Source organism: Neopelma chrysocephalum, unplaced genomic scaffold, assembly GCF_003984885.1.
Source record: "Neopelma chrysocephalum unplaced genomic scaffold, ASM398488v2 Primary Assembly neopelma1_97390, whole genome shotgun sequence".
Taxonomy (NCBI): domain Eukaryota; kingdom Metazoa; phylum Chordata; class Aves; order Passeriformes; family Pipridae; genus Neopelma; species Neopelma chrysocephalum.
In genome coordinates, this window is record NW_020926031.1 from 1,884,343 (window position 1) to 1,905,962 (window position 21,620).

Consider the following 21,620-nt stretch of genomic DNA (forward strand, 5'->3'; position numbering starts at 1 on the left):
CCTGCGAGGAGCTGGGGGCCCGCAGGGGCTGCGGGTGCCGAGCGGCTGGGCGGGCTGGGAGGCGGTACAGCGGTTCTGTGGGGCGCGGAGTGCGGGGGCCGGGAGGCGGCGGGGGATGCTGGGGATGCTGCGGGTGCTGCGGGGCAGGAGGTGCTGGGGCGGGCCCGGAGGGCGGTGGGGGGCTGTCGCCCTGAGGGTGCGGTTGGGATGGGATGCAGTGCTGGGCAAGCTGCGGGCCTGGAGGTGCTGCGGGGCGAGGAGTGCCTAGTGGTGCGGTGGGGCTGAGGGATTTCTGCTGTCGGCGTGGGCAGCCCTTGAGGATGGGGCGGAGTGCCGGGAGTGTCACGGCGCTGTAGAGCTGGGTGCTGCTGAACAGGGGGAGCCGGGCGCTCTGGAGCCACCGGGGGGTGCCACAGGGCTGCGCCTGTGTGCCTGGACCAGGCAGGAGCCAGGGCCCCGTCTGTGCCTGGGATGGTGCCAAAGCGACAGTTCCCCACCCCTGGGCTGTGATGTTGCCCGTGGTCTTGGCTCTGCTGGTGGTTGCTGTCCCATCTCCGTGGGCTCGGTGCGCCGCTGGGATGTGTGGAGGGCGATGGGCAGGGCGAGGGCTGGATGCCAGTGCCTGGCTGGGCAGAGGAAGATGTGTGGCTCTGCTGGAGCCTCCTCCCTGTGGTTGTGCTGCTGTCTGCAGAGAGGTGTCTGGGGACAGAGGGGGGTCTTGCCCTGGAGCAGGGTGGCTGCCTCCCCTGTGGGCTCCCTGCTCAACAATTGCTGGCTGTTGTAGGTGAGGAAGCCTCTCCAAGGGAGAGGGACATGCTGTATCTTTGGAGGGGAGGGCTGACCTCAGCACTTGCTGCTGGGTGCAGCATTTTGTCTCTTACCACAGTGACAACACAGGCACATGTGCCACCCAAAGGCTGCAGGGCAGGAAGTTGTTGCTCTACTTTGCACCTGATGAGTTTCAGGGAAAAGCTCTTGGCAGACTCATGAGAAAACATAGAGGAGAGGGTGGTGTTGGGATTCATATATCCCACCTCTCCCTTACCAGGGAACAGAAAATATGAGCAGGAGCCATACCTGGGATCTGGAGTGGGCTGCTGAGTCTGGGGTCCTCGTGTCCAGCAGCTCCCAACTGTGGGATCAGCCCCACGCTCCTCAGGCAGGGCAGAGAAGAGCCCTTTGTTAGTCCATCTGGATGGTGGAGAACCTGCCCTTGCCCTCCTCGCTGCTCCCCAGCGGCTGTGCTGGTGGGCACAGCAGTGCAGAGAGACGATCCCTGTCGGAGGGACTCTGAGCTCTGGCACCACTGCCTGGCACTGCTCCAAGGCAACTACTTGGCCCAGGCTCGAAACGTGCCTTGGCAGGACCCCGGGGCAGCCTTGCTGCTTAATATTGATGGTACTGCCCATACAGAGGCCCAGGGGCACCAGCCCTGCGGATCGTTTTCCCAGATCAGGTTCCTCATGACTCCCAACAGAGCTCCTGGTCAGGATGGGGGCTCAGCAGCCAGGGGAGCATCGGCCTGGGGCTGCCCCGGGGCCACTCCTTCACTGGTGCATGGCATTGTCTGAGGATCCAGGCAAGGAGAAGGAGAAAGTGTTGGGACTCTTGGAGTGGGGCTGTGAGGTTGAGAAGGGCACAGGGTGGCCTCTGCTGCTTGGTCCAGAGGCTGAGGTGAAAGTAAGTAGCATCCTACTTTTTAGGGTTATGGAGGGACTAGGGGAGGAGGGGTAATCCTGTACTGGCTCCTCCGTGTATGTCTTGTGTGGGTTCTCCTGTTCCTGAACCTACTGGGAAGTGCTGGGATCATCCCTGGAGCTGGCCCAGCATCCTGGATGCTCATGTCTTCTCTGGTTTCCTTTGAGTCAGACTCTCCGTGTCACTCCCCCGGCCCCCTCCCCGCTGGGAAAGACGAGATGGGACCAGAGAGCACCTGAGCCCAGATGCTGAGGGGCCTGTGCCCCCCGCTCTGCGCAGAGACACATCCCAGTGACACTGGCCCCACAGCTTCCCAGAGCCTGGGCTCAGCTCCTCTGGCTCTGCATCCTTGTCAGCTCAGGGAGCTGCTCAACTGGCATCAGCACATCTGGGAGGGGAGACCCTTCCCAAGGGACAGCCAGGCAGCAGGGCAGCCTGCCCACACCGAGCTCCTGTCCCCCCAGGCGTGGTGTGGCAGGGATGAGGAGCCGGCAGCGGATGTTTGCCGCGGTGATGCGCCTGCTCCTCAAGTGCCTGCGGCTGGGCCGGCGGCGGCGCTTCAAGCTGGTGCGGCAGGTGGAGCAGCTGTGGCACTACGGGCACCTCTGCCTCCGCTCCTTGCTCTACAACTCCTTCACCAACGGTGATGTGGTGCTGGACTCCCTCTTCGAGCCCGTCTACTGGCTGGTGGACCACGTCACCCGGTGGTTCGGCGTGGTGAGTCCCCTTGGCGTGGTGACCACCTCTCACTGGGCAGGGCACACCCAGCACTGGGACTACTGTGCTGCTGGGGCAACTGAGCCTCAGGAGTGCCTGTGCTCCAGGCAGGAAGAGAGCTGGGACCTCAGTGTGTAGTTCATATTGGTTCCTGTGGCCATGTCCTGCCCATGCCTCTCCCCAGGCAGTGAGGGGCAGGCACTGCCCATTCCAGTGACCCAGGCCCCTTTCCCGTAGGTGTTTGTGGCACTGGTGATCGGGCTGACGAGCTCTATTGTGGCCATCGTGTACATCTGCCTGCTGCCCCTCATCCTGCAGACCTACACACCTGCCTGGATCTGCTGGCACCTCGCCTATGGACACTGGAACCTCATCATGATTGTCTTCCACTACTACATGGCCATCACCACCTCACCAGGGCACCCACCACAGGTGAGGCACTAAGTGTCAGCGTAGCCTCTCCCAGCTGGACACTGGGGACTAGCTACAGATGGTCGCTGGAAACAGCCTGGTGGTGGTGTTGCAGGCGGCCTCCTCCAGGTTGGAAACTAGGCTAGGCAGTGCAGAGGGGGGAGGCAGAGGGATCACAGGGGGGCTGAGGAGTGTGAGGTGCAGGGGAGAGGTGCAGGGTTTAGGTGCACAAATCTCTTCTGACCTGTGCACAGGCCAAGAATGACCTTACCGGCGTCTCCATCTGCAGGAAATGCATTGCCCCCAAGCCAGCTCGCACCCACCACTGCAGCATCTGCAACAGGTAGGGCACCCTCCCTCTGCCCCTTTCCTTGCCTCCTGTCCCACAACAAGATAGGGGCCCTTCCCCTTTGCTCTGCTGGCTCATTGCCCTGTCTCTTGCAGCCCACAGAGCTGGGGGGCGCCTGTCTCCTCCCAAACACAGCGCTTGCGCTGGCTCTGACACTGGCGCTGCTCTCTTCCCTCCCAGGTGCGTGCTGAAGATGGACCACCACTGCCGTATCCTTCTGCAGTACTGACCAAGGGCACTCTCCTGGGGGCAGCTGGCCCTGCTTTCCCCTTCTCTTGCTGCCCTACTCCTCTCATGGAGAGTCAGCCAGCACAGGAACGGGTGGTCCCTGGGGTGGGTTTGAACCCATGGTCTGTCACAGTTAAGTACCTTTAACCCCAGAGGCAGCCTGGTTAAACAACTGTGTGGGACACTACAACCACCGTTACTTCTTCTCCTTCTGCCTTTTCATGACCATGGGCTGCATCTACTGCAGCATCAGCGGCTGGGAGATGTTCCGGGATGCCTATGCAGCCATCGAGGTGAGCAGGCAGGCCCCGGCCCTCACCTGCCATGCACTGAGGCTGCCTGGGCTCCCCAGGCTGAGCTTGCAGAGCAAGGCTGGGCCAGGCCCAACCATGTAGTGACTTTGCTTTCCCTCTCCCTCCTCCTGCGAGGCCCCCAGCTGCTCTGGTTCTGTGGGGGTGTGAGGGGAAGGGCCCCTGCCCCTCTCCTCCGAGACACATAACTGGTGCCGTTTTCCATCCCCCTAGAGAATGAAACTGCTTGACAAGGAGAGACTGCAGGTGGCTGCCAACCAGGTGGGACATCCCTGCCCCCCAGCTACTCCAGGCTGTGTGGAGCAGAGCTGCTCTGCAGGCTGGGTCCTGCCTGGGGCCCTAGTCTCAAGGAGTACCCCACATCAGAACCAGCCCCCATGCTCATCTCACATGTCAGAGAGCTGCAGCTGGCCAGGCAGCTCTGCTACAGACACTGCCTCCAGCAGCTTGGGGTCTGCCTCTCTGTGCACCCAGCTTCCCGGGGCTTGGGCTGGTGACAGCTGCTTGGCATGTGCTGCTCAGACCATGGTCTCCCGGGGAAGCTGCAGCACTGGGTACACATCTCACCCTGACCATCAGCTGCGGGGTCCTGACCAGTCCTATGGCTGCTCCCTGACTCCTTACCTCCAGCCCACTGCTCCTCATGCCTGTGCCAGCTCTGGGTATCTGTCTGTCTGTCTCATGGCTGTCTTAGGCTGCCTCTCCCTCACCCTGGCTGTTGTGTTAGTTCCAGTTGCAGTCCTTTGTTGCTGTCCAAGCTCTGCAGCAGTGAGTGGTGCAGTAGTCCCTGTCTGGCTTCAAGCCATAAAGCATTTTGGGTAATCCCCCCTCCTCTGATCCTTTTTCAGACCTACTACCAGACCCCACCACCCACCTTCTCCTTCCGCCAGCGAGCTTTCCACAAGAGCGTGGTCTACCTCTGGGTCCTGTGCAGGTGAGGGGGCCCAGGGGCTGGGGGAAACAGCATGAAGCCTGTGACATTGCTCGCCCTCCATCTGCCTGCAAGCTGGCCTTGCTTGCTCTAGTGCAGACGTCCCTGCCCTGCCAGCCTTCAAGCCACAGAGGAGGAGAAACAGTATTGCTCTGTCAAAGGGGATTAGACAAGCCGACCCACTTACACGGCTGTGGGTGTGGGGAGGCAGCCTCAGCTCCCGCCAGCTGCAACACCGGGAAGGCCTGAGGCCAACCTGCAGTCCTTTGTCATTCCCAGCTCGGTTGCACTGGCCCTGGGTGCCCTCACGCTGTGGCACGCTGCCCTCATCACCCGTGGGGAAACCAGCATTGAGCGGCATATCAACAGAAAGGAGAGGCAGAGACTGCAGAAGAAAGGCAAGGTGAGCACAGCCCATGGCTTGCGGGGCTGGCCAGAGCAGAGCCAGACATGATGTACCTCTCCCCATCCTGCAGGTCTTTAGGAACCCCTATAGTTATGGCAGCTGGGATAACTGGAAGGTGTTCCTGGGTGTGGATGTGCCAAGGTAAGAGCCCTAGGGAAGCCTCTGCCCGAGAAGGTGGTGGCTCAGCAGCTTATGGGGTGTGGGGACAACAGGGAACCTCTTTGGGTAGCTGGGGGAGAGTAGCTCTGCACTACTCTGGGCTTTGTAAGGCACAGTAGGCCACATCTGCCCTGTGGCTCCTGAGTCCTGCCCAGTGACAAGGTGTGACCTGCCCAGCACACCTTTGCCAAGAGAATCCCAGCCGAGGAGCTCAGCCATTGCAGCAGCTCAGGACATGGCTCACAGCCCTGGCTTGGCTCCTTAGAGCATGGAAGCACCAAGATTTCAGGTTTTGTCTGTGGCCTCACTCCTCTCCCCACAGGCACTGGCTCACCCGGGTCCTGCTGCCCTCTCCTCACCTGCCCCACGGGACAGGCCTGAGCTGGGACCTGCCTCCCTGCGTGACGGAGCACCGCGCACCGCTCCTGGCCATCTGAGGCCCAGTGCTCCAGACGTCCCTCCCCGCAGGAGGGGAGCGCACGGGGGACCTGCTCCACCGCTGCGGCTCCCTTTGGCCCAAGTGCCTGGCAGAAGGCTGGTGCCGGCACATATTGCTGACTGGGGCCAGAGCCACGGGAAACTCCATGGACAGTGTCGGTGCCTGGATGCCTGCCCTCTTGGCTCTTGGTGGCTGCAGGCAGCCCCAGGGGAAGGCAGCAGAGCTGCCACTCCCCACTCCAGCTGAAGGTGCTGCCCTCACTCATGCAGGTACAGGCCAGCACAGGCCCAGCTCAACTCTCCAGAGCGCTGGGCACAGAGGATGGCACCCCTGTCCCCCAAGTACTCCCCAGGGAGCCTTTTTGAGACCATCCACTAAATACTGTTTTTTAAGGGCGTCTGGCTTTTTTTCCTTGTTGGGGGCACAGACTTCTGGGGATGAGAGGAGAGGGAGCCCCATTTTTCCCCAGTGTGAAAAGAGGATAAAGGGCATATAACCAGCAGCACCTTAAGCTGCTCAACATACAGAAGGGCACTGAAGTCCCAGCCCAAGCTGCATGGAGACCCTCGGAGCATTACCAAAACAGATATATTTATTCCTCTGGCACGTGGGTTATCACACACCACATGTGTGCACAGACCTGTCCTTTCCACTCACATGTGGCGGGTCTGTCCATCACTGTCCCTGGCTGCAGCAGAGGGTGGACAAGCCATGAGCAGCACAGCTCCTTCCCTGCTGTGGGTGCCGGGAAGGTGCTGCAGTGAGAGGTGCTTTCTGCTGGCCTCCGTGCTCCAGCCCTGGCACTCAGGGCAGGACTGGGCTCTTGAGGATCCATGGCATCAGTTGGATGGCTTGGCAGGTTAGCAGGGCACCAGTCAGATTGTCGGTCAGCACAGGAAGGGGATGCAGGGCACTCACCTGCCTGGGCTCCCCAGCAGGAACCTGTGGGGACAGAGATGGTGTCATCAGCTGTGTTCTGTACATGCGGGCACCCTCCCCCCCAGCAGCTCCTGCCACACACACTCACCATTCCCCCCGTGCTGCCACCGCCTCCTTCCGCACCAGTCTCTTTTTGTCATCCAAAGGCTTGGCCAGTGCCCGGATAACTCGGGCCTTATATGGGAGCAGCTGTAGGACAGAAGGGGATCTTAGTGAGAGAACTGGGTGCTGGCTGCCCCCCAGGAGGTTTGGGACCCCCTTGCCCCTCTACATGCAGGAGCAGGCATCAGGGTGCTGCAGGAGCACTTACCACTGGTGTGGGCAGGCAGGTGAGCGCATGGGCACAGCGCAGGGCAGCGATGCGGACAGCCTGGAACAGACAGGGCTGAGGGCAGCACAAGGGGGTGACGGAAAGTGGCATGGCAGGGAGGAAGGAGGGGGTGCACGCACCATGGTGGGGCTGGAGGTGAGGTTGAGGAACTTGGTGACCAGTGTGTCGACATGCAGGCTCATGATCTGGGGAGCTTCGAGCAGCAGCGGCTGGAGGCAGCTCAGTGTGGAGAGCTGAACCACACGGTCTGAGCAGGACAAGGCCTCAAGCAGGAGGGAAAGCAGCTGCAGAGAGGGAAGGACACAGGAGTCATGAATAACCCCATACCATGCACTCCACAGTGTCACAGCTCCCCCTGCCTGCCGCCAAGGCTGGCTCTTACCGTGGGCAACTCTGTCACCAGCACAGGTTTGGGGAGGTGGTTGAGCACATGGGACAGGCCCTTCAGGTAATTGGCCTTCACGTCTGTGGAAAGCAGAGATGGTCACAAGCAGCCGGGAGAAGGAGGGGATGCTGGCTCAGGTCCCCTGGGTAAGGGGTCAGGGGTGGTGAGGCCGGGCTAGGGGTGGCCTCTCACCGGGACCAGCCCTGTGGAAGCCCTGCACCAGCTTGGGGACGTTGTCAGTGAAGAAGCGCTGGCGGAACATGATGCGCACATCGGCGTGGCAGCCCTTGTGCAGCACATCCGGGGACTCTGCCATGAGCAGGGAGAAGCCGTCGGCCGCAGCTGGGCCCAGCTCCATGTCACCCAGCAGGCCCAGCAGCTGCGAGGGAGAGAGCCCTGAGAAGGAGTGCCCTGCTGCTGGGGGTCCCCAGCCAGATGTAGGGGAGCAAGGCAGGTTTCTCAGACACTACCCAGCCCCACCACTGCCTACCTTGTCTGTCAGGCAGGAGCTCAGGGGGTGGTAGCGCAGCACCAGGGCTTTGGTCACCTGTGCAGGCAGAACAGTCAAGGCCAGGCTGGCCCCCCCTGCCCCTCTGGCTCACACACCCAGGGTAGGCCTTACCCAGAGCAGCAAGGTGAGTGCCTGCATTCGGCAGGGTCCCTCCGCAAGGCCAGGCTCCATCCTGTTCACTGCAAGCTGCAGGATCTCATCCAGCTGCTGCCCTGGGGACACAGAAGGGACAGGCTGAGCCACTCCCTCTGCCAGCAGTGGGCAGGGACCCACGGCATCTACCCCAGCTCACTTACCTGCTGGGTGCTTGTTCACCAGCCCTGCAAAGCACTTGGCAGCTGTGGTGGCTGTGAAAGGGCAGTTGCAGGAGCAGCTCAGTGCCAGCAGCTCCCGGAGCAACCATTCCTGCTGAGGAATTGCCACCTGGAAAAGACATGGATTGTTTTATGGCCCAGGGCTACAACTGCTCCCTCCTCCTGTCTGTGGAGCTTGCCTGTGGACACAGGCTGGAGGGTGCTTGGGCAGGGCTCCTCTCCACCCTGCTCCCCATGAACATACATTGCGGGGCAAGGAGCAGACGAAGGCCATGAGGAGGGCGACCAGGCGTCTCTGTGCCTCCAAGCACTCCCCATCCTGTGAGGGAAGAACAGTGCCCATGTCACAGTCCTTACTGCCAGCTTATGCCAACATCCTCATTCTCTGCCCATTCTGGTGCCCCAGCCCCAGTCACCAAACACACCCCAAAAGGCTGGAAGGAGCAAGGAAAACTGTTCTGGGGTAGGAAGGAGACCTCTCCATCCAGAAAGAGGGGGACCACATGAGACACGCTCTGGGCAGCCAGCCTAGGAGAAAAGAAATGTTGCAATGTGCTGCTCTGGGAGGGTTACCAGAGAGCTCCCGTACCTCCCAGGAGGCACAGATGGCAGCAGGAGGCACATGGCCTGCCCCCTCCCCATGATGGAGTGTCCAGCTTCCCACCCAAGCATCACTCACTCAGGGCTCAGGTGAGTGGTGGCAGCGCTGATGACAGGGACCATGGCCGCCAGCACCTCTTCCTCCAGCAGTGCCTTGCCCAGCAGCTGGTGGGTGCTCTCTGCAGGTAGTGGGAGGAAAGGAACTTGCTGGAGCCTGCTGTCCAGAGGGAGGAGGCAGGCACAATTCACTGAACCCACACTGGACTGGGGCAGGGCTCTGGGGCAGTGTGATGGAGCAGCAGGGCCCACAGTCACCCATGGGTGCTGGAGGGCATCAGCAGTAGTGCTGACTGCAGAGTCAGGGACTCCAGAGAGCCTGGGAGCTGCCTGCCCTCCCCTCTCCCACTCCAGCCCTACACTTACCTTGCATGGCTGCCTGCACAGCCATGGCCAGGAGGCATGGCACCACCGTCTGGTGGAAGTACCAGCAGCTCTCTGCATCCTGCTGGCACTGCAGGGCCACACGGTGCAGGCTCTGGCACACAGAGACCACGTCCTGGGTGTTCCTGGCCTCGCTCCCTGCAGAGCACAGTCACCATCACATCAAACAGCCTCAGCACCCAGCCCCCTGATCTGCACCAGGAACCCAGGACAAGGCAGCCCTCCTGACTCCCACGCCACCGGTGGGATTCACAACCATGCCCTGGGCTCCTTGCACAACTTCCACTCTGACTCTCCCAGCCATCACCAGTAACAGAGGTAAGCTCCTGCCCAGACATACTTCATGGAGCTGCCCGCTGTGGCTCCTTTACCTTTCTGCACCTTCTGGAGATGCTGCAGCAGGACAGGGACAGTCTCCCTCACAATGCTGGTGTGGGTGGACACGGCTGCCAGGGCCTGCAGGCAGCGCTGCTGCAGGGAGCAGTGGCTGTGGGAGCTCTCCTCCCGCTCTGAAGAGGAAACACACCTCAGGGGGGGACTGGGGTGTCCCCAGGCTGCCTCACCCAAGGGCAGTCAGGGACCAGACCCTGCCAGGGTGGATGGGGTGAGGCAGCACAGCCGACCCAGCCTGTGCCAGGCCTAAGGCACTCTGCCTGCTCTGCAGCTGGGCAGCTCCTCCCCATGAGGGTGATCCTGGCCACATGGGCTGGCTGCCTGACAGCCACAGCCTTCCCTGTGCCAACACACTGGGAATACCCCAAGGAGAGCCACCAACCTACACCGTGTGGCACAGCCCCACTGCCTGGCAGGAACTGAATGGGGATAGGACAAGCTTCACTCCAAAACCAGACATTGCTCCCTTCTCAGCCCTACCTGACTGCAGCTCCTTTTCAAGCCTGGGTACCATGTGTCCAGAGAAAACATTTGGGTAGATGGGGGCCAAGGACCCAGCTGCCTCCATCGCTGCTTCACTGCCAGGATGGGAAGAGAGCGGGAAAGATGACACGAGAACTGCAAACTTGGGCCTGCTTGTACACCAGCTGCACAGACCTGAAGGTGCCTCCAGAAACTCATTTCTCAGCAATTTGTCTTTTTCACCCTTCTGGCAGGCAGAGCAGAGCTCCCTGATTTGACAGGCCCAGACTTTCTAATTTCCAGCCCATGAATTGCCTGGTTTATCCCACATGGTCTTTTAGTTCAGAGAGTTCCTGTGCCTTCCCCAGACTATAGCTCGTCTCTGCAGCAAAGCCAGGATTTGTTCCTCCTCCCAGAATGTGGGTGACTGCAGTGGTGCCAGCCCATCCCTCACCTGCTCTGGGAATCTTCCTCATGCAGAGCGAGACGGATGAGGTGATCCACAACCAGCTCCAGATCAGAGGAAGACAAGAAGCCTGGAACAAGAGCCGTAGAGGAATACTGCCCTCAGCCAAAGGCAAAGATGCCGGTGTTCTGGCCAGCATCCTTCCCCCTCATCCAGGCTAGCAGCATCACAGCAGCATACGAAATGCCAGAGATACAAAGTACCCAGCAAAAACAGGCAAGAGAGAGACCAAGTGTCCCTAGTGCTCATGGCTTAGGTAGAAAATGCTGCGACTGCTCCTACAGGCAGCAGACAAGGACATCCCAATCTCCCAGAAGAGTGTGACACCTCCCTCTGCCTCCCCAAGGGAAACAAGGCACCAACCTTGAAGGGAGCCCAGGAGAGTCAGTGCCTTGATCCCAACCAACTGCAGCTGCACACTGGGATCCGTCAGCGCTGAGAACACCACAGAACAAACCGGGCCTTGGAGTGACAGCAGAGTGCTCTCATCTGGAGAGAGGGGCATGGTGTCACTGCACAGCCACCACCACGGCACCTGACAGACCCTTTCTGGGGCCCTGCAGTTGACACCCAACCATGCAAGGATCTCGGGAGATGGCAGGGGGTCGTACATGCAACCACCCTTATCAGTGAACTTTCCTTGTCTGTCAACATACAGGAAAGTGAGGTCAGAACCAGCAGTCCCTGGGACACGGGTGCCTCCAGAGCAACCAGCCACCCTCACCTTCTTCCACATGTCCCCACTTCTGCTGCAACTCAAGGAAGCCCAGCAGCATTTCCAGGATTGTCCTCCTCTGGCTGCTCTACAGGGACACAAAGGCATAACCCAGATCACCCTCACTGCTGGGACACAGCTGCACCTTGGCCCAGTGCTGAGAGGCCACAGGGTGCCCATGGGACCACGGAAGGGCATCCACTTAGACACCCTGCTCCCACCAAGCCCTGCATAGCCAGTGGGTGCACTTAGCCCCACTGCCTGTGCTGGCAGAGCCAGGGTGACCCTCACCTGCGGGTGCTTGGTGTACTGCTCCAGCAGCAGGGGCAGGACACTGCGGGTGACACGGTAGTAGGTGCGGAGGGAGGCACCCGCTGCTGCCTGCAAGAGTTTGGCACTGGGCCACACCAGCTTCATGTCGGGCTCACACAGATGGTGCCTGCAATCTGAGATAGGCTGGGCGTCAGCTGCACCGGCGCAGAGCTCCCCTGCCTCGCGTGCGGGAACGCAGCTGATAGCTGGGCTGGGACGTGCTGCTGGGGCGCAGCTCTGCACTGCAGCACAGCCTTCCTATCTGAGCAGCTTCTCACAGCTGCAAGCACATAGCACAGCTTTGGACACCCAATCCCAGCAGAGAGGAAAGCAGCTCAATCCCCTTCTCCTCCCTTCCTGCAGCCAATTACCTTGGAGAAGATGAAAGTGGCTGTGAGGGCTAGAAAGAGAAGAAAGGCTTGAAAGAGAAGAGGAGGGCAGATCTCTAGCTAGGAGGATGCTTTCAGGCCTAGCTGCTCAAGGACAGGGTAAGTCTCTCTGCTAGCTACCTTGCAGGATGCTGCTGAGGAAGGAATCCAGCAGATCCTCGGCATCAGAGCTGAGCACGGAGCGGGAGAGGCAGGCAGAGAGGGCATGCAGTGCAGCCAGGCATTCCGTCTCAATCTTCTCACTCGCTGTCTGGAACACCTGCAGGAGAGGCCATGGAACTACCTGAGTTCCATGCTGATCCCAACCACAGGCTTCAGGCTCCGAACAAGGCTGAAGGGTTCAGGCTCTCGCCTCACTTCCCATGTGATTTGAACATGTGATGTGTGTGGCACATCCAAGCCCCAGGGACATGCTGATAGGGCTGGCCTGTCCCCTCCACTTTTCAGCTGGGGCTGTTCAAGGTCACAGGTGCAGGTTGCTGGGAGATATGGGGCCCACCTGGTCTGGCCATGAGCTCCTGCTCAACAGAAGCCCAGCTGTGGTGGAGCCCTGCAGTACTCACCTCTCTGCGCAGGGATGACCAGAGGCTGGGGAGGAATTCCTGCAGCTCCTTCTGCCCGTAGATGGCACAGCAGGCAGTCTGCAAGAAGGAGCCAGGAGAAAACATCACAGAGAAGCCAGTATCAGGAGGACACAATGCAGCGACACTGCCCATCCTGGCAGGCTCAGGCTGAGCTGCACAAATCACCCGAGAGAGAGAAAAACAGGAGAGAGTGGTGCAGGCTAAACCAGGACTCTGGAACTTGTGGGTCTGCAAGGGAGAGTCTCTGGCAGGCAGGGACAAGGGCTCAGAGCTGGCTGGCAGCTGCTGCTGCCACAGGCCAGCTGTAGGCTGAAGGGAGTAGGGGAGCCCTCCTTACCAGAGTCTGCAGGGAGTCAAGCTTGGCACTTTGCAGTTCTGAGTCCAACTTCTCAATAAGCAGAGGGAGAAGAAACTGCAGAGAGAGGCACTTACACTCAGCCCAACCTTTGCACCACCTCATCCATGGCCCCGCAGGGCTGCAAGCTCAGCCTCTGCCAGGAGAGCAGAGGTGGAGGGGTAGCTGCGACAGGCAGATCCTTCCCAGGAGCGCTCTCTCCATGCCTGGTCCCAGCAGAAGACAGAGTGCCCTACTGCAAGCTCCTGGTCCCAGTTGCCTCCATCCCACAGAGCCACAGCAGGAGCTGCAGCACTACTAAAGGCAGCCTGTGCTCAGGGAACGAGGGTGCACAAGAACCCCCTACCTCAGCAAATTGGGGTGTAGAGGCCAATACAGCCCGGAGACTCAGGATCAGGTCTTCTCTCTGGATGCCATGAGGATCATTGGGGGGCTGGAAAGGAAGCAGAGAGCAGGTCACCCACCAGTCAGGAAACATCCCAACCCAGCCATCAGCTGAGGCTGCATCGCCTCATCTCTAGCAAGGCAGCAGCAGTGCCAGTCACTGCAGTCAGCTGTGCACCAGCCTGTCCAGCTGGGTACCACAGCTCAACACTGCCCAGCTAAGACTCTTGCCCACCCTCTCCTCCCATTCCACAAAGGGGACACAACCCTCTGAGAAAACACCAGAAGGAATAGGCACAGGGCAGACTCACTCACTGGAGTAAAATCAACAGGGAAGTAGCAGGACGTTACTTCAAACAGCTCCTCCACAAAGGGACCTGCAGGGAGGAGAAGAGGGAGTGAGCAGAGATGCTGGGCAAGAAAGGCCCAGCAGCTGTGTCTAGCACCCATGACAGGCTGGCTCTGCAGCTCTTAAAGCACATCAGGGACGACCCCACCCCTGGCCAGACTCAAGAGCCATCCCTCTAATGGCTCAAAGAAAAGGGACATGTCTCCCAGTCAGCTCAGCAGCAGGCTCAGGCTCACCCAGGGCATAGTCCTTGGTAATGAGATCACGCACGATCTGGAAGGCCACCAGCAGATTGCGGGGATCCTTCTCTCCGTCCATGACCTGGATGAAGCCAAAGGTGAAGTCGGCACCCAGGCCCTTCAGCTCTGCAGAAAGAAGGGGCATGAGCAGGTGCAGGACACTAGACCATACCAACATGGCATTAAATCAGCCCAGTTTCCCCAGCCCCACAGTCCTTTTCCAGCTCTCCCAGCCACAGAGCCCTTGGAGAAGGCAAAAGCGAGCCATTTTCCCAGTCTCAGCAACCCCAGAGTGGTTCTGGCATCTGCCCCCTCACCTTCCTCCCTGGTGCTCATGAAGTTGGTGATGATGCTGTAGACTGTGTGTCGGTCCAGCTGCAGCAAGGACTGGAGGGAGGAGCAGAGCAATCAAAACCACTCTTTACACATGGCAGCACCACTACCCACAGGCAGCACATGCCCTTGAGGAGAAGGCAGGACCCCCAGAAGCTCAGCTGCTGCTTCCTGGCATGCAGATCCCATTTATCACATGTAAAGTGTGCACATGCCTATGCAATGGCACCTGAACATGACTGTGTCCATCACTGCATGAATGCACCATCAGTCACATCAGGGCCATGCATTACGTCCAAGGCAGTGCCAGCATAAACAATCCTAAATTGGAGGAGAATTGGGCTGGGGGCACTTAAATATAGCCTGGAGAATGGAGCCAAAGGGAGTAATTCCCCCAGGGTTGAGAGAAGAGAGGACAAGGGCCAACCAGGATCCTCAGCTGCTGTCTGCCTCTCGCTCTACAGTGAGCCATGCTGTCTCTAAGCTCTGCAGAAGCACTGCACTGAATGTGACGTCCTCAGGGCAGGCAGGCCATCCCCAGACACACAGGGAACAGGGATCAAGGAAGATGGGAAATCACATCGCTCACCTGCACATGTACCTCCTGGAAAATGGCTTTGAGCACAGACACCGCTAGCCCTGGGGACAGCACCTCACACATGCTCTGGGAACAGGAGAAAAAAAGCAAGAATAGAAAACAATTATGGCAGCCACATAACAGAGCTCCTGCCTCCACACAGCAGCTGCCTGCAGGATCCTCTCCCATAACAGGGAGAGCTCATCACCCCCTCCCCAGACAGGACAGGACAAGATGCCCATCATCTGTGCTGTTCCCCGGGGTAGCCAGGGAATCCTTGCCCCAATACCAGAACAGGGCAGGAAATCAAGGTAGTCTCCTCTCCCTGGCTCCTCTGCAAAGGGCATAGCAAGAGCACAAAGGAGACAGGGCAGTGCTGCCAGATGGGCTGAAAGAGATGAACCCTGCTTGACATGCTGCTCCAACCTGTACCCAGGTGTTGCACCTCCCAACACCATTCTGGAGTGCATCCCTGCACTGCGGGCTGGGGAGCGTGAGCTCACCAGGGCTCGGAGTCCCTGGAGCACTGATGGGATCACCAGGTGATGGTCCTGCAGCCGGCTCTCATAGAACAGGACGAGATGCAGCACTGTCAGAAAGAGACACCAATGTGTGTTAGCCACAGGAAATGCAGCTGCTGTGTGCTGCCCCCAGCTCAACTACAAGCTGATGCATTAAGAGCGAGCACATCTTGCACTGCTAAATGGGAAGAACTGCCACTGTTGGGTGCACCCACCTGGCTCCAACAACCGTGCCCTCCCCCCGTGAGCAGCCCACGCATGACCACAGCAGGGCAGCAGCAACCTCTGGCTGTTGCAAAGATGCTGGAGCTGCCCGAGAGGCATTTGCCCTGGCCTGCCCAGACATGTGCAGCAACAGAGCGGCAGACGTCTGCTCAGCGGAGGCTGGAGGATATTGTCGGGTGGGGCTCAGGATTGGAGCAGGAGCTCCGGCTTCCCAGCTTCCTCGCGCTTGGCTCCACAACACGTTCCCAGCCCCTGAGTCATGGCCACGGGCACCTTCACACCCCGGCCCTGGGGAGTGGTAGCAGGAAGCAAACTGGAAGAGCCGGCTAGCAGCATCCTGTGCCCACAGCTGCTGCAGAAACTCACCCCTCCAGGAGGCAGCCTGACGCAGTGCTTGAGAAATGAACTGCATGAGGAGTGACATGAGGCCCTAACCGAGCTCACTCCTCTTACTCAGCTGCCTGACTCTGCCAGGCATCCCCACTGAATCTCCCCTCTTCTGGCTGCCCCTCCAGAGCACCCCAGTTCCCACCACAGTCATCACACCTGACTCCAGCTACTCCAGTAGATAAGTCTCTACACACAGCTGCTCTTAGCCCTGCCTGGCTCACTTCTGAGCCTTACAGAGAGCCAAACACCAAGGACTAAGCACCTTTTACTTCCATACTTCCCTTCCTCCACCTTACTTACTAGCTGGGCCCCACTGTCTTGCCAGCCTGCTGGCAGAGGTTCAGCTTCCCATCTGCAAGGCTCCCAGGTCCAAGCTAAAGTCTGTCAGCATTTACTGGCCTCCCCTACTGCCAGCCAGTTGCTACAGGGCATTTAACAGAGCCAGACCTTCTCCTTGCCTCCATGAACAGGGCATCTTCCTCTCCCCACTCTGGTCCCCCACTCCACTCTCATCCTTACACTGATCTCCCCTTCTTCCCAGACCCCCGAGTTAACTGAGGTTCCCCCTGAGTTAACATGGGCAGGCTGCAGCATGACTTGATGTGTGAAGGGCTGTTTTCCTGCACTGAATCACCACCCAAGGATTTTTGACACAGAGATGTGTCCCCAAGGTGTCCCATGTGGCGCTGAGCACACCTGGGTATGCAACGCTGTCACACTGCCAGGGGCACCCCCTGTAGCCCAGGGCTTTGGCATGTTCAGAAAGTGACCTGAATTGTGTGGTGAGGTTGGCAAAAAGGCTGCAGCGTGAAACCTCAGGCCCTCCTTGAACTTTGATTCTTGACAGATGTGTACAAAGTTGTCATGGTGCTAAATCAATCCCTTTGCCAACTGCAGGACAGAAACTTTAGTGGCAGAGGCTTTGCCCCCAACCAGCCACTTGAGGGCCCAGAGCAGCCCTTACCTTCCTTCTCCTGGAGCAGGGAGTAACACTGGAGCAGGACTTGTGATAACAGCTGGATGCCTCGCCCTCGTGTCCGAGGATCTGTGTTCTCCAGGCAGAACCTAGGCCAAGTAGGGAGAAAGCCCAAGGGGCCCATTGTGAGCAGGGACACCAAAGCAGGAAGCACATCCTGAGCAGACACATTACAAAAACAAAGAGGTGCCACTCTCTGGGCAGGGTGGCCCAATCCTGCCTGACTTTCCAGCAGGGTGGGAGCAGACTCCTCTGCCCCGATGGTGCTGCATCTGTGTGCCCCAGAGCCACACAGAAAGAAATCCAGGTCCCCAAGGAGGACCAAAGAAATTGCCTTTGCATGATGCTCCCAAGATCACAAGGGTCAAAAAAGAGTAAAACCTCTTACAAGCTGGGCAAACCCACACCCCCCCACCTTGGGAGAAAAAAGGCCAGGCCACAACCGCTTGGAAACAGAAGCAAAAGCTGAGTGCCAGCCAACTCATGACACGGTGCTGTGCAGCTGTGTGCTCAGGCAGCTGCTGCTGGGGACAGCCCCAGCTGAGAAGTGCCCTGCAGCTCGCTGCCTGCCACAACACCTCCCCTCGGTCCTGGGAGAGCATCAAGAGCTGCTCCAGCTCTTCTCTTTCTCAAACAGCTCCCATGTCTAGGGAGGGTAAAACACCACTCAGGCCCTCTGCTGTGAGCAGACAACATCCTGCGCGTTGTGCTGTGTCTACCATTGCTGAAGCTCATCCTGGACGAGCACGCTTTTCCTTCTAACTGTGCCTCCTTCTGGGAATGTCCCCTGCAAGGCCCTTACCTGATGTATAACATGCATAAGGCTTTTCTTACCCCAGGGCTTCCACAAGCTGCAGCACTGTCCACTTTCCATCTTTCACCCCTGGAAAAAGGAGGTAAAGAAAGTGAACCAAAGAGACTCCCAGACTATCAGGCAGCACGGTGCTGGAGATGGATGCTGGGAAGCATCCTGGCACCATGGTGGGAAAGGTTGTTTGGTGCTGGTTCTTCACTAAGCACTGAAGGAGCCATGTGCACTTAGTTGGTGGAGCTGCCTCCAGCCCTGCCTGCAAACACGTCTGAGACCAAGAGCTACCTCGACTGGATCAGAGCTGAGAGCAGACAGCCAGGGGAGAACCTGCCTGCATTTTGCCTCTACCCTCTCCCCACAGCCTGGCTGTATCCATTACCAATGTGTGGCTTCTAAGAGAAGCCTTACTGTGCTCCACTTTGCTGAGACACTAAAAACCACTTGTCCAATGTGAGCAAGCTGGGAGGAGACAGAGGGCAGCTCCCCAGGTGCTTCCTGAGGGAGAATTGGCCGAGCAAACAGCCCAGACAACAGTGATCACCCAGCTTCCCACTTTGGCTCCATCACCTCCACACTGTGCTGAACAGCACCTGCACAAACTCCCTCCAAGATGGTGGGCAGGGAGAAAGGCAGCTTTGTGGTCAGAGGAAGACAACATGCTGGGACTCCTGAAGTCTGTTTCCAGCTCTGACTCAGACACCTCGTCAGGTTGCCTCATTCACCTCCTGCCTCCATATGCTTGCAACTCAACTGGGGGAAGAGTCACTCCTCAGGAGGCTTTGGTAAGGACCTGCTGCATCCTACAAGAACCTTTGCAGAAGGGCAGGTTGTCTATTCCCACCACCCACTGCCAATGCGGTACCTTCCCAGAAGGAAAGCTCTGTGTGTGCCCTCTGATCAGATGTGGGGTGGGAGACAAGGATTGCCTTACCTTCAGACCCCCTAACCTGCAGCTCAGGTGGCAAGGGACATTGCTGGGAAACAAGCAGCACCCCTCACTCTCTACGCGGATAAAACAGCACTCTGCCCCCCAAAAAAAACAACCACCTTCCAGACACCAAGACTCACTGTCTTTTCCCAGGAGCACTGCTGGGCACTCCAGAGGGCCCTGCTTATCCTTCCGCCCTGTTGAATCTACAGGACTGACAGGGCACACCCTCTCAGAAGCCCAGAGGTTTCATTCTAGGCTTTCCCAGGCCTTGTCCCAGCTAGTGTCTCCCACTCTTGCAAGCATTTATTGTCTCTTCCTAAGCAGTGAATTCCAGTATTAAGTCACACTGTTCATCAGAGAGCTGTCTCTGAGAATGGGATGACAATGTTTTCTGACAGCAGGCAGCCCAGACTCCAGAGATAGAGCTTCCAATCCCACTTGACGCAGCAGGGAGAGGCAGCCTGGACTGAGGGACAGAAGAGATAAAGGGAGCTGCGCAGAAGAAGAGCCCAGCAGGTCTCAGAGTCGACAGGCCCAGACTGAACAGGGGGTGCCTTGACTGACAGCCATAAGGTGCTGGCAAAGTTTCTTGCAGAATAACAACAGTGAAACAGCAAGTGGACGCTGTGCACCAGCCAAAGCAGAGTGGGCCGCTGGGAGAGCTTGGATGGCCCCTCCACACCCAACATCCCAACATTCCACTCTGCGAGCTCATGAAGAGCCCTCAAGTCTCTATACCACCATGGAGAAGGTCTGAGACAAATGCTGTCTCTGCAGCCAAATGTTCTGCCTCTCTGTGTCTGCAGAGATCGAAAGCAGCTTCTACACAAAGCTGCTGGTTCCCTACACAACAGGAAAGAGCTGCAGTGTGATGATCAAATCACAGCCGGGTACTGATGCTCCCTGTGAGAAGCAGCAGCAGCGAGGTCAGCAGCCCCTTGGCTCAGCTCAGCGAGGGAGTTCACTCTGTCCTCAGGGACCTGGCTGTGACCACCTTCACCTCACGTGGTGTGGCCACCCAGCCCTGGCAGGACCTGCGAGCACGGGCTCTGCTCCCAGGCAGTGCCATGGTGTGAGCGAAAGCACAGCTGACTGGACCTGCCTCATCAGCACGGCAGGCACATGGTGAGCCTGAGAAACTGCTGCCTCCACATCTGGCAGCAGCTCGTATGTCCCCAAGGTTAATGACGCACCTTGAATCCCAGCTCTCCCTCTACCAGAAGGGGCTGCCTTCCTGTTCTGGGATTCCCGTAGTCCCAGAGGCAAAACAGAAGCGTGTCAATCACCCTATGCTGGACTGATACTCTGAACCAACCTGTTCCCTTTCCTAACAGGTCTGTCCCCCCTTTCACACAGTGTCCTCCTAGGTATTAATCACTTCTGCAGGCCTTCCATTCTTGTCTTCCCCACACCCTCAAAACACGAGCACAGCATTCATAGGGAACGTGTGATGAATTCTGTAACAGTAGTATCCTTCTCTCCCCATCTTTTAATAAAGACAAGTTCAGTCTCCTCCTGCCACCCATTGACCTGTGCAGCCCAAGCTGCCTGTGATAACACCAAAGCCTTTCTGCCACTTGCCAGTTTGTGCTCCTTTTAGTCTTCAGCAACACATAGGGAAGCTCAATGTGTTTCTTCCAACAATTACACAATGGCCATGAGGTTAGAAAAAACCCTTCCCTTTTGCTCAAGGATACGTGGTGCAATTTAATCCTTTCTGATGTGTGGTTCTGTGTGAGGTCAGAAGGGCTGAAGGACACTTCTCAGCCCCCCTCCCGTTTGTCAAGGTGGGTTTGTCACAAGTGTCACAGTCTGAGGAGAGCTGAGAGGGGAGGACAGGCAATTCCCTTTGTATGTCTTCCAAGAGACAAAGCTTTCTCTGGGCATTTATGTAACACAATCACAGATGACAACAGCAGTTGTAAGGTTATCCTTCCCTGCATCCATCCTAAATATGCTACAGACCTTGTGCAACTCTTCTGCAATTTCTTAAATGTCACACAGTTCATAGCAAGTGAATTTCTCCAAATTTCCTCAGCATTTTCTTCACTCCATGTCACATGGGCCACCTTCCCGTTTTGCCAGCTCATCTCATCATCAAGATACCATGGATCAGTTCACAATCCATGAGCTTTGGGAAAGGTCTATAAGCTACCCCTCTGTATAATGTAACCTACATAGTCTTTCTCTGCTCTCTCAGCTCCTTCCTGAAACATGCTGAAGCCACTGCCTAGAAACACAAACATGTCGCCTTATGCTTAGAAAGCCAAGGTCCTGAGGCTGCAACCTCCCTAATGTAACAAAGTCACCAAACTGTTGCTCCAAGCAGAAAGACAAATTATCCGAAAGTCTCAAGCCCTGCTAGGAAAGGAGGATAAACCACAGTGAGGGCAGTCAGAGCCTGGGCCTCAGAAGCAGGGGCCAGTACAGCAGTCACCTCCCACAGCACCTCAGCCAGGCCAGGAGCTCCCTCCCCACTGGCGTATTCAATGCCACCCACTTCTCCCTCACCCCTGGAGCCCCCCGCTGCTGTCCCACTCCTGCCCCATACGTCCCTCCCAACGCCCAGCTCGCAGCTGCAGCACAGCCTATTCCCTTGTGCCCTGCCCCGCACGGCAGCCCAAACCACGGCCACGCTCTGACCCGCTCCTCCACTCCACACCCCACCCCACCCCGCCCTGCCCAGCCCCACAGCCCCACGCTTCCCCTCAGAGCGCTCCCCACACCTCCACATGACTCGCCCGGCCGCACCCACGCCTGCCCCAGGCCCAGCCCGGCCCGGCCCCGCCGCCGTGCTCAAGGCCAAGCCCCGCCCTGTGGCCGCACCCCGCCCGCTACCTGCCGCCACCTCCGCGGCGCGGCCGTCCTGCTGCCCGGCCACGAAATCCCGGACGGAGGCGGCGAGCGGCTCCATCCCCGCCCCGGCCCCGGCCGCCGCCATGACACCCGCGCGCAGGGCCGCGGCCCAGAGTACCCCCCGTGGTCCCGCCGTGCGCATGCGCGGGGGGGCGGTGCCGGCGGTCACGTGCGCCGGGGGG

The 21,620-nt window shown here is 58.6% G+C and overlaps 2 protein-coding genes and 1 long non-coding RNA gene across 4 annotated transcripts; 2 read left to right on the top strand and 1 right to left on the bottom strand.

Annotated features, from left to right (window-relative positions):
• Positions 1 to 285: 285 nt before the first annotated feature.
• Positions 286 to 18,917, top strand: LOC113961722. Its single transcript, XR_003532365.1, has 4 exons — positions 286 to 1,456; positions 10,806 to 10,811; positions 18,348 to 18,354; positions 18,907 to 18,917. It is a non-coding gene; the product is annotated as an uncharacterized LOC113961722 (long non-coding RNA).
• ZDHHC16 (zinc finger DHHC-type containing 16) lies at positions 2,164 to 5,650 on the top strand. 2 transcript variants are annotated; one of them, XM_027672234.1, is made up of 10 exons: positions 2,164 to 2,415; positions 2,653 to 2,847; positions 3,081 to 3,169; positions 3,356 to 3,384; positions 3,563 to 3,696; positions 3,928 to 3,975; positions 4,563 to 4,648; positions 4,925 to 5,048; positions 5,122 to 5,192; positions 5,533 to 5,650. In XM_027672234.1, exons 1-10 carry the CDS (start codon positions 2,179 to 2,181, stop codon positions 5,645 to 5,647), a joined length of 1,128 nt encoding a protein of 375 aa, XP_027528035.1. In that variant the 5' UTR covers positions 2,164 to 2,178; the 3' UTR covers positions 5,648 to 5,650. The 2 variants fall into 2 exon arrangements, with proteins under 2 accessions (XP_027528035.1, XP_027528036.1); XM_027672235.1 differs by lacking the exon at positions 3,928 to 3,975 and having other exon boundaries at positions 5,533 to 5,647.
• MMS19 (MMS19 homolog, cytosolic iron-sulfur assembly component) lies at positions 6,221 to 21,547 on the bottom strand. The gene is made up of 31 exons (XM_027672233.1): positions 21,421 to 21,547; positions 17,675 to 17,723; positions 16,829 to 16,929; positions 15,232 to 15,317; positions 14,741 to 14,815; positions 14,136 to 14,205; positions 13,816 to 13,944; positions 13,546 to 13,607; positions 13,193 to 13,279; positions 12,829 to 12,903; positions 12,471 to 12,548; positions 12,028 to 12,166; positions 11,498 to 11,652; positions 11,216 to 11,294; positions 10,855 to 10,980; positions 10,480 to 10,561; positions 10,044 to 10,141; positions 9,542 to 9,679; positions 9,153 to 9,308; positions 8,809 to 8,908; positions 8,555 to 8,657; positions 8,374 to 8,448; positions 8,112 to 8,238; positions 7,927 to 8,027; positions 7,795 to 7,851; positions 7,497 to 7,683; positions 7,302 to 7,384; positions 7,039 to 7,203; positions 6,899 to 6,958; positions 6,677 to 6,777; positions 6,221 to 6,591 (listed from the first exon to the last, which is right to left on the bottom strand). Exons 1-31 carry the CDS (start codon positions 21,521 to 21,523, stop codon positions 6,564 to 6,566), a joined length of 3,075 nt encoding a protein of 1,024 aa, XP_027528034.1. The 5' UTR covers positions 21,524 to 21,547; the 3' UTR covers positions 6,221 to 6,563.
• Between the last annotated feature and the right edge of the window lie 73 nt (positions 21,548 to 21,620).

Coding starts and splice junctions, on each gene's coding strand:
- ZDHHC16 (XM_027672234.1), top strand. CDS start 2,179: ATGAGGAGCCGGCAGCGGATGTTTGCCGCGGTGATGCGCCTGCTCCTC. Junction 2,848..3,080: donor CACCAGGGCACCCACCACAG/GTGAGGCACTAA, acceptor ACCTGTGCACAG/GCCAAGAATGACCTTACCGG. Junction 3,697..3,927: donor ATGCCTATGCAGCCATCGAG/GTGAGCAGGCAG, acceptor CCATCCCCCTAG/AGAATGAAACTGCTTGACAA.
- MMS19 (XM_027672233.1), bottom strand. CDS start 21,523: ATGGCGGCGGCCGGGGCCGGGGCGGGGATGGAGCCGCTCGCCGCCTCC. Junction 9,309..9,541: donor TCTCCAGAAGGTGCAGAAAG/GTAAAGGAGCCA, acceptor TGTGCTCTGCAG/GGAGCGAGGCCAGGAACACC. Junction 6,592..6,676: donor GTGGCAGCACGGGGGGAATG/GTGAGTGTGTGT, acceptor CTGTCCCCACAG/GTTCCTGCTGGGGAGCCCAG.